At 49.6% G+C, this 12458-nt stretch overlaps 5 protein-coding genes across 5 annotated transcripts; 3 read left to right on the top strand and 2 right to left on the bottom strand.

Annotated features, from left to right (window-relative positions):
- Positions 1-1769: 1769 nt before the first annotated feature.
- VFPPC_02216 (geranylgeranyl pyrophosphate synthase) lies at positions 1770-2924 on the top strand (the record flags this gene model as incomplete). Its single annotated transcript, XM_018281901.1, has 1 exon — positions 1770-2924. One exon carries the CDS (start codon positions 1770-1772, stop codon positions 2922-2924), a length of 1155 nt encoding a protein of 384 aa, XP_018139021.1.
- A 482-nt stretch (positions 2925-3406) lies between these two features.
- On the bottom strand, positions 3407-4498 carry VFPPC_02215 (fatty acid hydroxylase superfamily protein; the record flags this gene model as incomplete). Its single annotated transcript, XM_018281900.1, has 1 exon — positions 3407-4498. The coding sequence occupies one exon, from the start codon at positions 4496-4498 to the stop codon at positions 3407-3409; it is 1092 nt and encodes a 363-aa protein (XP_018139020.1).
- A 721-nt stretch (positions 4499-5219) lies between these two features.
- Positions 5220-5708, top strand: VFPPC_18154 (hypothetical protein; the record flags this gene model as incomplete). Its single annotated transcript, XM_022429808.1, has 1 exon — positions 5220-5708. One exon carries the CDS (start codon positions 5220-5222, stop codon positions 5706-5708), a length of 489 nt encoding a protein of 162 aa, XP_022286045.1.
- Positions 5709-5732: 24 nt separating this feature from the next.
- VFPPC_02214 (short-chain dehydrogenase/reductase 2) lies at positions 5733-6803 on the top strand (the record flags this gene model as incomplete). Its single annotated transcript, XM_018281899.1, has 1 exon — positions 5733-6803. The coding sequence occupies one exon, from the start codon at positions 5733-5735 to the stop codon at positions 6801-6803; it is 1071 nt and encodes a 356-aa protein (XP_018139019.1).
- A 3810-nt stretch (positions 6804-10613) lies between these two features.
- VFPPC_02210 (short-chain dehydrogenase protein) lies at positions 10614-11756 on the bottom strand (the record flags this gene model as incomplete). The annotated part of the gene is made up of 4 exons (XM_018281896.1): positions 10614-10753; positions 10818-10980; positions 11035-11631; positions 11679-11756. 4 exons carry the CDS (start codon positions 11754-11756, stop codon positions 10614-10616), a joined length of 978 nt encoding a protein of 325 aa, XP_018139016.1.
- Positions 11757-12458: the final 702 nt, after the last annotated feature.

Here is a 12458-nt window from a genome sequence, read left to right as displayed (position 1 = left end):
TCTCATCAGCACCCAATAGTGATCTTTGTGTAACTCCGGGTGTTACACAATTCTCGGCATATCTTACGTTGATAGGTCCACTACGATTGGGTTAAGACAACATAGAACACTTTTTTGAGCTTTGGTGAGCCAGTAAAGGCCGTGGATTACGGCATTTGTCGTCATTGCTATTCCTCAATGGCTCTGGCAACCTCCAAACAGCTGGCCAGGGTCTTAGACCATCGGGGCCAAACGGCCTTCACTGAGTCTGGCGAGCAGGACCCATCCCACTGAACGAATGTATTGATGCCGTGGCTCAGGCACAGCTGGGAGAACCTGATCCAGTCTCGGTAATCTTTATTTGCCCCTTGTTACTCACATCCTGGCACGACAAGTTCGAAGCTGAATATGCATGCGGATCATCGCATGGCAGGGCCACTGCAGCAGCAAGAGGCATTCAATCTGACGGATAACACCGTGTTGCATATGCATAAGCGTTTCGAAAGCTTGATGGCACATCTGCTGGTGGAGTGAAACAGCTGTGCGTTGTGCTGCGTCACACGGCCCGTGCCGTGTTATTATGCAGATGGGGAGTGAGGCGGATCCCAGTGCTAGACAATGGGAGGAAAAGCATTCCTAGCCTGTTATATATGTTCTTAAAAAACACTGCATATTAAACGCAGGTGCAACAAGACGCGGACTAACGTAACGCAAGCGACACGCCCTGAGTTCGTGTAACTAACCCCCGTCTCCTGGCGAAGTGTCTTACCATCATGACAGGAAAGCCGCTATTTCCGCTTAAAATATTATCTCTTAAACATAGCCCGCGCCAATGATGGACACGTATCCTTGACAATTGCCACTTCTACGCACATCTCTCCCGAGAGACCAGCTTATATCCCCCGGCAAAACGGCTACCCCGGGGGGTGCGAACCCTTTAACTTGTCAATATCAGCCGCAACAGGCCGAGAAACTAGTTCACTACTAGAAGTAGTCCAGTCTAGTAGTGGAGTGCAGAAATTCTAGCTTCTTAACGCTTAATCTGGGTCGACAAGAGAATAGGCAAATCGTGTTACTGCTTATTTACTAGTGATGTCAAACCTCATTTACGAACTGCGAAGGACAAAGGACAAACAGCAATCTTGCGAATAAATTTTCGTCCTATATTGGAGCAAGGTGTTCATACGTCGCCTAACAGTCATTTTAGCCGAGTTTCACTCCCCATACTAACGGCGTTACTGCCTAGATTTAAATGGCCTGTCAATCATTAAGCCCCATGGTCTCGCATCAGCTACGGTCGAACCGAGCTAGCCAAACTATCTGTACGTCTCGGAGACTTACTACTTTTGGGTTGCCGCGATTCCGTATTATCAACCGGGATAGATACATGGGCGTCAACAAACAACCAACCTGGGCGTGCTGAAAGGTGAGCAAATGCGACCCAAGGACGCATACTGTAGGCTTCAGATGTACATGTCTCTCACGGCAATAGAAACTCACAAACGATTGGTACATTGAAAGCTGAATCACTATACAACATGCCTTAATCGTATGATGTTGGCAGGTGGCCCGGGTATACACTCCACCACACTTTCAGCAAGCCATGAAAAAGATCAACAAATGGGTCCGGTAATACGATTTGAGGAATTATGATAGCCACTATTTCGAGGTGAAGAGCAGGGAAGTATAAAATTGCAAGTGGAAAGTAACCTTCTCGTTCTTTTCACCCATATTGCTTTAAGCTAATTTCATTGTGTGTCGTTCGAGTGCTGCGACTAAGCCCATCCATCATGGCATCCACTCGCGAACTCCCAATTTCTCTTCTTCTCTCCTTACTCGGAAAGGACAAAATCAGTTCAAACTCTCTCTTGCATTTACCATGGCAACTTCAGCAGCTTCTTACATGTCAAAAACCTTCTGAAACCCCCAAGAACACACGTACTGCTACATCACCGGCGCCTCAATACCTACCCTCGTCACCAACTCTGAAAACCACACTTCCAGCAGGCGGCAATGCTACTCAAAGTGTTAACAAGCTTAATACACCAGGCGGGTCGACGCCAGAAGTGATTGAGACCGTGGTTTCAGGGCCGTACAATTATTTGAAAGCATGTCCTGGCAAGAATATTCGCAAACAGCTCATCATGGCCTTCAACATTTGGTACTCAGTTCCCGCGGACCGCCTAGAGATCATCACAAACGTGATTGATATACTACACACTGCGTCTCTGTTGATGGATGACGTGGAGGACAACTCCTTCTTACGTCGTGGCATCCCGGTCGCTCATAGCATCTTCGGCATCCCACAGACAATCAACAGTGCTAACCACATGTACTTCTGTGCCCTCAAAGAACTCCGAAAGCTAGAGAACCCTAGCGCGACGGACATCGTTGTCGATGAGCTGTTACAGCTGCACCGCGGCCAGGGTATGGACTTGTATTGGCGAGACTCGTTGATCTGCCCCACGGAGGAGGAGTATTTACAAATGGTTGGGAACAAGACGGGTGGTTTATTCCGCCTGGGCATCAAACTTATGCAATCTGAGTCGACGAAGCCAGAGCCGCCCAACTGTGTGCCTTTAGTTGACTTGCTAGGGCTCATCTTTCAGATTCGAGATGACTACCAAAATCTGCAGTCTGAAGAGTACACCAGCAAGAAGGGGATGTGCGAGGACTTGACGGAGGGGAAGTTCTCCTTTCCAATCATCCACAGTATTCGTCATGACCCGAATAACCATCAGTTGCTCCAAATTCTGAAGCAGAAGACCACAGATGACGAAATCAAGAAGTATGCTATTCAATACATGGAGAGTACTGGAAGTTTTGAATATACCCGGCAGGTGCTGGGTGCTTTGGTCGCAGAAGCGAGAGTCGTCACGGATAAGGTTGAAGGGAAGGTGAAGAACCAGCATATACATAAGTTGTTGGACAAATTGGCAGTATGATGAGAAAGTGGTTGTGATAAAAGTCAAGTTATATGAATTGAAATTTTGTTTCATTATCGTATTCCCAGTTAGATACAGCACAGTCTTTTAACAAACTCATATTCCGTTACCAATCTACGCCTCCAACTAGAGTGAAAGACGCGATTCCGTAAGACAGGTATGCTCAAGCGCTTTCCAGTGACTATCCCCATCTAATATTCCCTGCGGACCAAATGTAAATGGTGGTGGAATTTCTAGTCCGCAATGTTCTCCCAAGCGGATGCTAATCTTATTTAGAGCTTCAGCATGGATATGTAGCTGACGATATCCTACCGAGTGATCCTCTTCCACAGCTATCCTGCTAGCCGCGGTCTTTCACCGAGTTTTTGACGTCAACGGACTCCACCAGGAGCATGCAACTATGAAGACAGTGATCGCCCATTGCCACTTGATCCTCCAGGCGGAAGCGGCTAAGTGCCGATATATTCAACCTCCAACTGGCATCACCAAATCGGCATATAGGCCTGGTTAACATAGTCGACATTCCCCTCATATGACTCAACTCTCTCTCCGCAGGTACCAAATATTCTATCCCAAACACGGGTCTGTTTGCCGTAATTTTGGCTCTTTCTCCAGCCTTTGCGATGATGCATATCATGATCCTCAACGCAAAGTTCCATATTCAGCGCATTGAGTAACCAGCTCAAGGTAGACGGCGCAGAGAGGTGGACGCGAATGCCGCTGTGACCCCAGACTTCCGTATACACAATATACTGCTGGCACATCCACCAGTCATAGAAGCCTAACGGCATACCCATGGCCCAGAATGTAGCAAAGGTCAAGAACGGGATGCCAACCATGTCAAAGAATTCCTGTTCTTCGTCGGCATATGCCGTCAATAACGGGTTTGGGTGCTTGGTCAGATGATGCGTGCGGTGGAACTTCCAGAGGAAAGGAACGTCGTGCATGGCGCGGTGGTAGACGTAGAACCAAAAGTCGAGAATGATTCCGTATAGACCAGTCTGGAAATACAGCTTGGCCCACCACTTCCAGTCACTCATGACATCGAGTGGTGCCTCGTTTGGGGTATAAGTAAACCAGACCATCATGGCGATGCGTGCACCAACGGTCTTGTACAGGGACCAGACGACTTTTCCGGCACCATGGTCGGGGACACCATCGCGGTCGTGGACATCGCCGTCTAGAAAGCCGTACTTGTGGCCTAGTCGTCGCAGGATGTGGACTTCTCGAATGATGATGGCGTTAAAGAGGATCATGTAAAAGTGGAAAGCAGCATGCTTGCTGATATTCCATCCCGTCAATGATACAAACGCTTGATGCAGGACCAGGGGCAGAAAGCCGTAGGAAAGGATCCAGATATGTTGTGAAATCTGCCCCAAGTGAGGAACCTTTTTCGTCTTGGCGTGTTTGGGGACTGGTTGATCAAGAGCGACTGGATGAGCGCCAATAAAGTCAATCATCTTTTGGTAAAAGTTCCATTGACTGCGGTCGGTTGTCCGCCACGTGGACTTCATGGAGTCTTTGTGGCGGGCCGGTGTTGAAGACGCCGTCTGCGTCTGTGTTGTGGCTGTCATCTTGTAGTTGCTTTAGTCTGACTTTGGCTTTGACGGTCTTGATGCTGTGTTGGTAACCAAGCTCACGGCAAAGAGCAGCAAAAGCAAACAAACAAAGCTAACAAGACAAAAGAAGCTAGTTCATCAAGTCATTCATCAAATGGTAGTCTTAAAAAGTTGTAAGAGGGTTGGTTATAGTTCAAGATTTATATGAACCCGTCACTCCGTTTCCCCATAGTAAGTGGATCTGAATTGTGTGGGTTAAACAACTTTGAACCAGTTTTGGAGTTGTAACAGTGACGCACATGCCTATTTTCGCGCCAGTGTTAACTTTACTACTCGCAAATTAGGCATCTCACTGTGCTTGAAACTAGCAATGTGTGCCATAATTCTGGCATGTGGTTGGTGAATGTGGCCAGAGACAAGAGATCTCGAAATGGAGACGGACGACTTTGTTCCTCCGATCGCCCGCCATGACGGTCATGGGAACGGGAGCCCCAGTTTCTGCACCATGATTCTCCACAACTTACACACAGAAGCCTGTGAAAGAGCCAGTCATCTCTTTTAGTCTAGTCGATGGCCCTGAGATCTGTTTCGTAACTTTGTTGCGACTCGCTGAGGTGGTCCAACCCCACAAACTGGTCTCAAGTTGTCTCCAACTCTGACGACCGTTTCCGCCCTAACCCAGTTGACGCTCTCAAGCCCAAACCCTCTTAACTTGACTAGGAGCTTGAAATCTTGGATGAACCAGTCACGGGCGGCAAGGCGGAGAATTACCCGGGTTCATTGCAGTCGTCGTCAATGGCCACGCCACGCTACACATGTGCTTGTCCTTGTGCTTGTTGCGTCAGACGCAGTCAGGAACGGAACGGACACACGGTCCAAAGATCAGCCCAGCTCACACAAAAGCCTTGAGATTGGACGGCTCCCGGTCTTGAAGATTCGAGGAGCAGATGTCCAAGAGCCGCTAGCCGAGGTCAACAGACCCACTTGTCCGGCGACGGAGACTCGATCTCATCTGTTTCAATGTGTATATAGAGCTGTGGTGTTTTCATCTAGTTCGCGACACATACAAATTTTGTATTCTAATTTCCTTCCAACTTGCCACGACTCTCTCACCCTAGCCTCAATTAGTGGTATCCGCGGACTCAGATCAACAAATCCGCAAAGAACCGAGCTGGAGAGGCTCATCAACCCATACCACACCGCCGTCCAAACTTCTCACCTTTGAGAATCCACTCACACATCTCTCACCATGTCTCTGGTCAAAGTCATCGAATCAGCACCCGTCCGGGGTCTACAGGCCCTCAGCGCAGCCGTTCAGTCACCTTATTTCTCAGGGCCACTCCTTGCTGCGCTTCTCTATACACCCGATCACCTTAAGCAGGAAGTCCTCCAGCACCTCCCCCCCAACTTCAACATTGACACCGCCAAGAAAGTCCTGCAGGTTCTTCTCGGCCTGGGCGTCCTGAAAACCATCAACCAGGGCCTCAGTTCCATGGCCGCCAACAGCTGGCGTGTCACTGCTGCCAAGGGCTGGGACTGGCCCAAGGAAATCGCCGTCGTCACCGGCGGATGCAGCGGCATTGGATACTGCATCGTCAAGCGCCTGGTTGCTCGTAAGGTCAAGGTTGCCATCTTTGACATCCAAGCCCTTCCCAAGGACTTTGCTACAAACCCTCTTATCCACTACTACAAGTGTGATATCACTTCCCCCGACTCCGTGGCAAAGGTTGCCGACGCAGTCCGAAAGGAGCTCGGCCACCCGACCATTCTAATTAACAATGCCGGCATTACCAAGCCGCTGCCTATTCTTGAAATGCCCCAGGACTTTTTGCAGAAGATCTTTGACGTGAACTGCTTGTCGCACTGGACTCTGGTTCAGCAATTCCTGCCCAACATGATCAAGGTCAACAAGGGTCACATCATGACTGTCGCCAGTATGGCTTCTTTTGTTGCCCTGCCCAAGGGTGCCGACTACTCCGCCACCAAGGCTGCTGCCTTGTCTTTCCACGAGTCACTGGCCATTGAGTTGAAGCACATCTACAAGGCAGACAGCGTCTTGACCTCCGTCGCCCACCCCAACTTTGTGCGAACACCTCTCGTGCAAGACTTTGGCCACCAGCTCGAGGAGGGAGGCATCCGCATGTTGACAGCCGATGGCGTCGCCGGCATCATCACTGACCAGATCTTCCGAAAGCGAGGTGCTCAGCTCATCATTCCCGAGAAGCAGGCTACTATCACAGGCATTCGTGGCTGGCCCACATGGCTACAGGTTTTCCTGCGTGACCAGCTGGGTGCCAATGCCAGCAAGGTTGCTGTTTAGAATACCGGAGTGGTGAAGATATCAATAAGTGGAGAAGGTTTTGGGAGTGGATTTGTATTTTGTCAAGATTATGTAGCTAGAGTTTTGGATACCTGATACCAAAGATGACAATGATGAATGGCAATGATTGGTATAATGGAGAAGCACATGACAATGGATTGGGGTTCAAAATAGACTTCTCATTTCTACTTTACAACGGTCCTGCATGTGAAATGTGCCTGTACTCAGCCAATAAGGTTGAATACTGAACCCAAAACGGCAATTTGACCCAGCTTTGGGCCGTTCCAGCCCGATAGTTCCCCCGGCAGGCCGTCTTTCTCTATAGCTTCGAGCGACTTGAAGTGGAACACAGAAGTCTTCTACTGAAATACAAGGGTCCTTGTAAAGCTGCCTAATCGGCAATGAGTCAAGTCGGTCCGTCTCAAGATGAAGATAAACTGCCGTAGACGACAGTTGTGGGATACAGGCATTTTGCTTATTTGCATTTCGGTTTGCGTGACATTGTACAATTCGACCTGTTCCCAGTTCGTCCAACCTGTACGACTTTGATGAAACTAAAGCTCGTTACCCAGGTATTCGATAACTGAAGTTGCTAGTCTTGATCCAGTGCGTACGCAAACACAAACAACCAGGAAGTCCGGCACACGAAAATGGAATGAGACGCGCAATTCAACAGTCACACGCCCTTATTGACAGGGAAACTTGCTTCCTCTATGATTCAAATGTTTCTTTCACGAATAAGTATTCTTATTGTGACGAAAGTAATAGTCGATTTATTATCTGATAGTAATGATGTGTTGTGTAAAACGCCCCTTAACTCCTACTCGTTGCTAGTCTCCATTCCCACCTACAAGGGTAGGCAACACGGAAACACTCCTACTTCTAAACCGGCTCATATCAATTCAACGTGAGCATGTACGCTTTGTACCTGACTTGGTTCCGTGACCATGGCCCTACGACGCATCGACGTCCTTTTCTTCTTTCCCCGCGGAGCATCAGCCCTTTCAAAGAATCCAATGCCATTGGTATACCACTCGGTCACCAATTCCACAACAAATGCAGCAGCAGGGGGCGCCATTCCATACAATGCTAAGAGCGCCCTGGTTTGATTGGGGCGTGGTTGTCGAATACGCCAGACCGTGAGCCTGTTCTCTCGAAGATGGAGGGTCTCCATATCTCCCGTTGCCACAACACCATGACTTAATGTAGCCTACAGAATTCCAAGACTTTGTGAGTGAATGAAAGGGCCATGACGACCGAAAATGGCCCGCGTAGCCATTTCCCCGGCCTGTATATCAGATTCCTCCTCCGATGCCCGTATACTCGGGTTATGACGACAAGGCGCTTATGTCACCTGCATATGTCTCTGCCATTGGTGTTTGGACAAGAGGTCTATGGGAAATGCGAACTTCAGAGCCGCTATTCCAGAAATCCAATTCCCAGGTTGCCATGTTTTCCAGCTAATGTGGCCGTAATGGGTGAAGTGTATAAAGTTGGTGGTTGTGCGCTCGCCGAGTTACGAGACCCGGGCCAGCGGCTACCAACAGCTTGAGCATACGAGCTTCTAAACGGAGACTCGATCGCGCTGGCGCTCTTTGCTTTACTCCGTACTTTTCGGATACCAGGTCGGAATGGCCCTTCCGCCTAGGAGGCCGGAAGCCTTGCGGAATGATGGTTCAGCTGGGTCCAAATGGATAACCGGACTCATAACCATGGCATTGTAGTCGTCGGCATGCCATTTTTGAGCTGCGTTCCATATCTAATTCCGTGCTTCATGTTTTTCGGCCACTGGCTTAGAATGGCCCGCCTCGATGGGAGGCTGGCAGCCTTGGGGGATGAGTGGTTTAGCCGGGTCCAAATGGATAACCGGATTCATAACCTTGGCATTGTATACGTCGACATGCCATTGTTGCGCCGTTTGGATATGGCCGTGATAGTTTCCGGTTCTTGCTCCCAAACAAGCTCCTCCACACGACGTAGCCGCGTTTGTCTAGCGTGAAGTCGTTTGCCGACCTTCATAACACACTTCGGTGGCGGAAGTAGTTCACATAGTGACCGTAGATAGGTAGCGTGTAGATCTTCTAACCCCCGTCTGCAAAATGTTTGTACCTCGAGGCCTGATATTCGAGACTACATGAATTCTGTGACTCGACCTAATGCCGGTGTTGCCTCTGTATATGGCGGTCGGGCATCATGACCATTCGTTGTCCGGCGGGTGCGAAACTCAAAGTTTACTTCTTGTCGAGAATCCATCGCCGATTATTCGAACAAGCAATCAGATAGCATGCGGTCCGTGAGCGGATTATGGTTCTGGGTTCGCAGCCAGCGCTCCTTGATTTGCCCGATCTCGTCGGGCCTTGTTGCCATTGTCGCCGGGATTTTGTCAAACGAGCTCCGGTGCGCAGCGAGTACAAAAGACATATACACGCGGCCGTATAGAAACACCTACGTATTGTCTATTGGTGTTGTGGATCATGCAGTCTGTAGAGCCTGTATCAGCCAGAGATTCGTGAGTCTCTGCTGCTGGTGTATACACGGGCTGAACCAGACTTGCTATTGCGCCTTCGACCTTGGCGTACAACAACATGCTGCGGCTTCGCGCGTCCGTTTGTAAGCAGTGTTCTCCAATTCTTCGTGACATATACCTGGAGTGCCGCATCGTCTGGGTGCGCGTCATGCTCCTATTTTGCTGGAGAGCTCCGGACTTGCCCTGCAGACAGACCATTACTTGTCCTCCTCGCGTGCGGGTAAATAGTTTCGCATAGCAGTGCCGTCTGTGCAACCTCTTCTCTCGTAATCTCGAGGTTCAGGTCGTGGTAGGTTTGGATGCAGCACCTCCTGCTTCCAAGATTCGGGGTCCTCCAGTGTCCCTGTGCCTGTGTCAATCTCAGTTTGGGAGCGCAACCGTTGTGAGCGCGTCCCTCTGTCTTCATAAATGACGCAGCATGATGCCGAAGCTAAATGTGCCAAAGATGGAGGCATCTTGTATTTTCATCAGGTCGACTACCGAGACGAGGGTCAACAAGCTTTGCATCTGCCGGACGACTTCCAAGCGACCAACACTATGCAGCCATGTGTGACTGTTGATGGCATGGCCTAGCGCCGCAGACCACTTGGTCATGGATTATTTCATGTACCGATAGGAGTGACAGCGACGATCTTGTAGCACTCTCTCAGGCAGGCAAAGTGCGTTGCGTGTCCGATTTCGCATCACAGCCCCCTTGTCTATGACGGAGCAGGAACCTCCGGATGAAGACACTGCTCCCTCTCCATGCGCGCATATAGGCTGTGGTAGAAGGGCGATACTCGCACCAGCCATGAACTAGAGATGACTGTTGTGTTTCAGCTTCGATGTTTCCCTATAGTGAAGAGCCGTACTGTGCGGCTTCGTCGTGATTCGGTGTACAAGCGACCTAACTCAGCCGAGCAATGGCACGCTCAAGTAAATCCTTAAAAGAGGTCTTGAGACTGGGTAGGCTGCTGTTTTGCCTTTGATTGGTCTGGTGCTTTGCTGCTGCGTATTGGGGCCACTCGTAGTTTCGCCGGTAAGGAGGGCTTTGCTCGTTTGTGGGATTGTTGTTGTTGACGGAGGGGAAGAGGAGCGAACTATCAAGGGGGTCAAGTCAAATTTATACTTGAGAATTCTCTCATTGACCATGGCAAACTTGACTGTCAGGTTTGCTATCCGATTCGTGAGATATAGACTGCCTGATCAGGTGCAACAGATGTCGACCTCTGATGTAACGCCAATTTGAATAAACACGTCATTCACTACTCTTAAAACATATTGCGTCACGCAAACATGGCCACTTAAGCGGTAGTATACGGCTTCACCTGCTCCTCAGACCATTCCCAAAACCGTTCTGCGGTTCCTGTCCCTCCCTCCGCCAACGTGAGGGAGCCAAGACGCACATCTTCGCGAATGGACGCAAACCTGCCCCACGGCACAACTGCAAACAACATTGTTAGCATAACACAAATGAAGCGCGTATTGTAAGACTTTGGGTATCTTACTCCAAGCCCCCGTGTTGTGTATCCCAATGTCTGACGAAAAGGCAGCAAATATCTCCGTGTATGCGCCGTAGATGGGCGCATAGCAAACAAGCCACCGCCCAAATACCACCCACCAGGATGATGAGCGATCCAATTCCGTCAGCAGATTTCCGGGGTTGAGCGGCTGTCTACGTTAGTCTGTTTGCCAATGCATGTTGAATGTCACTGTGCCACTTACAATACTGATCACACCGTCGGGCTTGTACAAGCGAGCAAACTGGGTGGCGTGAAAGTAATTGCCCGCTTTGCTAACTCCATACTTGTGGTAGACATTCTTGTCGACCTTGTAATCCAGATTGTCCAGGACCACACCCCCCGAGGGCGACATGGCATCTGCGGCCGAACTGGAAACCCACACCACGCGAACAGAACCTTTGGGTGCGCTCTCGGCAGACTTTTTCAATATTGGTGTCAGGAGCTTTGTGAAGAGAAAAGGTCCGAGACAGTTTACGCCCAATTCTAGATCATGGCACTGCTCGGTCTTGGAACCAGGAGGAGGCATCATGACCCCAGCATTGTTGAACAGCACATCGAGGCGGGACTCCTGGCTGAGGAACGTCTCTGCTGATGAAGCAATGGTAGAAAGGTCGCTTAGATTGAGAGACAGAAACTTCAACTTTCCCTTGGAAGAAGGATGTTGTTGGCTAATGGCATCAATCGCAGCTTCGGCCTTGGCCTCATTGCGACAGGCGATCCAGACGGTGGCGTGTTTGCTGTACAAGATCTGAGCAACCTCTCGGCCGACACCGGTGTTTGAGCCAGTTACAATGTAGATCTGGGGTGCGTCAGCGTGCGACTTGCATGGTGGCACGATCTGCTTACCTTGCCGGTGAGATCGGGGACATTGGCTTCGGTGAATTGTGGTGTGGGCGGGAAGTGCTGACTGAATGTGTTGCCCATGATGTGGCTGATGTGGTATATGAGGCTGTTTAGAGCGGCTTATAAAGAAACTTGGAATGATTGGCAATGTAGTTTGGTGATTCAACAATGTCAATGGCTCGAGATGTTGGCAATTGTAGTTGTCAAGTCGTATTAAGGAAGCAGGACCCTGATTTACAAATGAAGGAGTCTCTGGTCGCATCTTCTCAGCCACATGCGCCACCTTCTGAACCCGGCGTCATGGACTCCATGTCATCTTATGGATGTCGAGTGCAAAGACTCATGTCATGTATAAATTCTGACCAGGACCAACAACGGCTATCCGTCAAGTGAATTGAATAGCCGCAGAATGTAAGATATCAGCGATCATTTCCTTATAATGCGCACATGCGCCAACACGAAATACGAAGTGATCTCGCTCGGTTTGTATGTACCGCAAATGTTTCATTTACCTCAGTCGGTCCAAGCTCCAAGGCACATCTTGGGCATGCCCAAGATGTGCCCATGGGAACATTGACAGTCCAGACATGGAGTCTGGTGTTTCTGTTTCAATCGAGCACTGGTCTTTCCCTCTTCACAGTCGGCACTACAAACCTCTGACTTCAACTTCGGCATCCCATTAACCAGCTTCACCTTCCAACCCCTTCACCAGCAAACAGTTCCATCTTCAAGCAGCATCTTCACAACAGCCACAACGAATAGCCTACCCACTCTGCAAGAGCA

Source organism: Pochonia chlamydosporia, chromosome 1 (genome assembly GCF_001653235.2).
Source record: "Pochonia chlamydosporia 170 chromosome 1, whole genome shotgun sequence".
In the NCBI taxonomy this organism is placed as follows: domain Eukaryota; kingdom Fungi; phylum Ascomycota; class Sordariomycetes; order Hypocreales; family Clavicipitaceae; genus Pochonia; species Pochonia chlamydosporia.
This window is presented reverse-complemented; position numbering and strand designations above follow the sequence as displayed.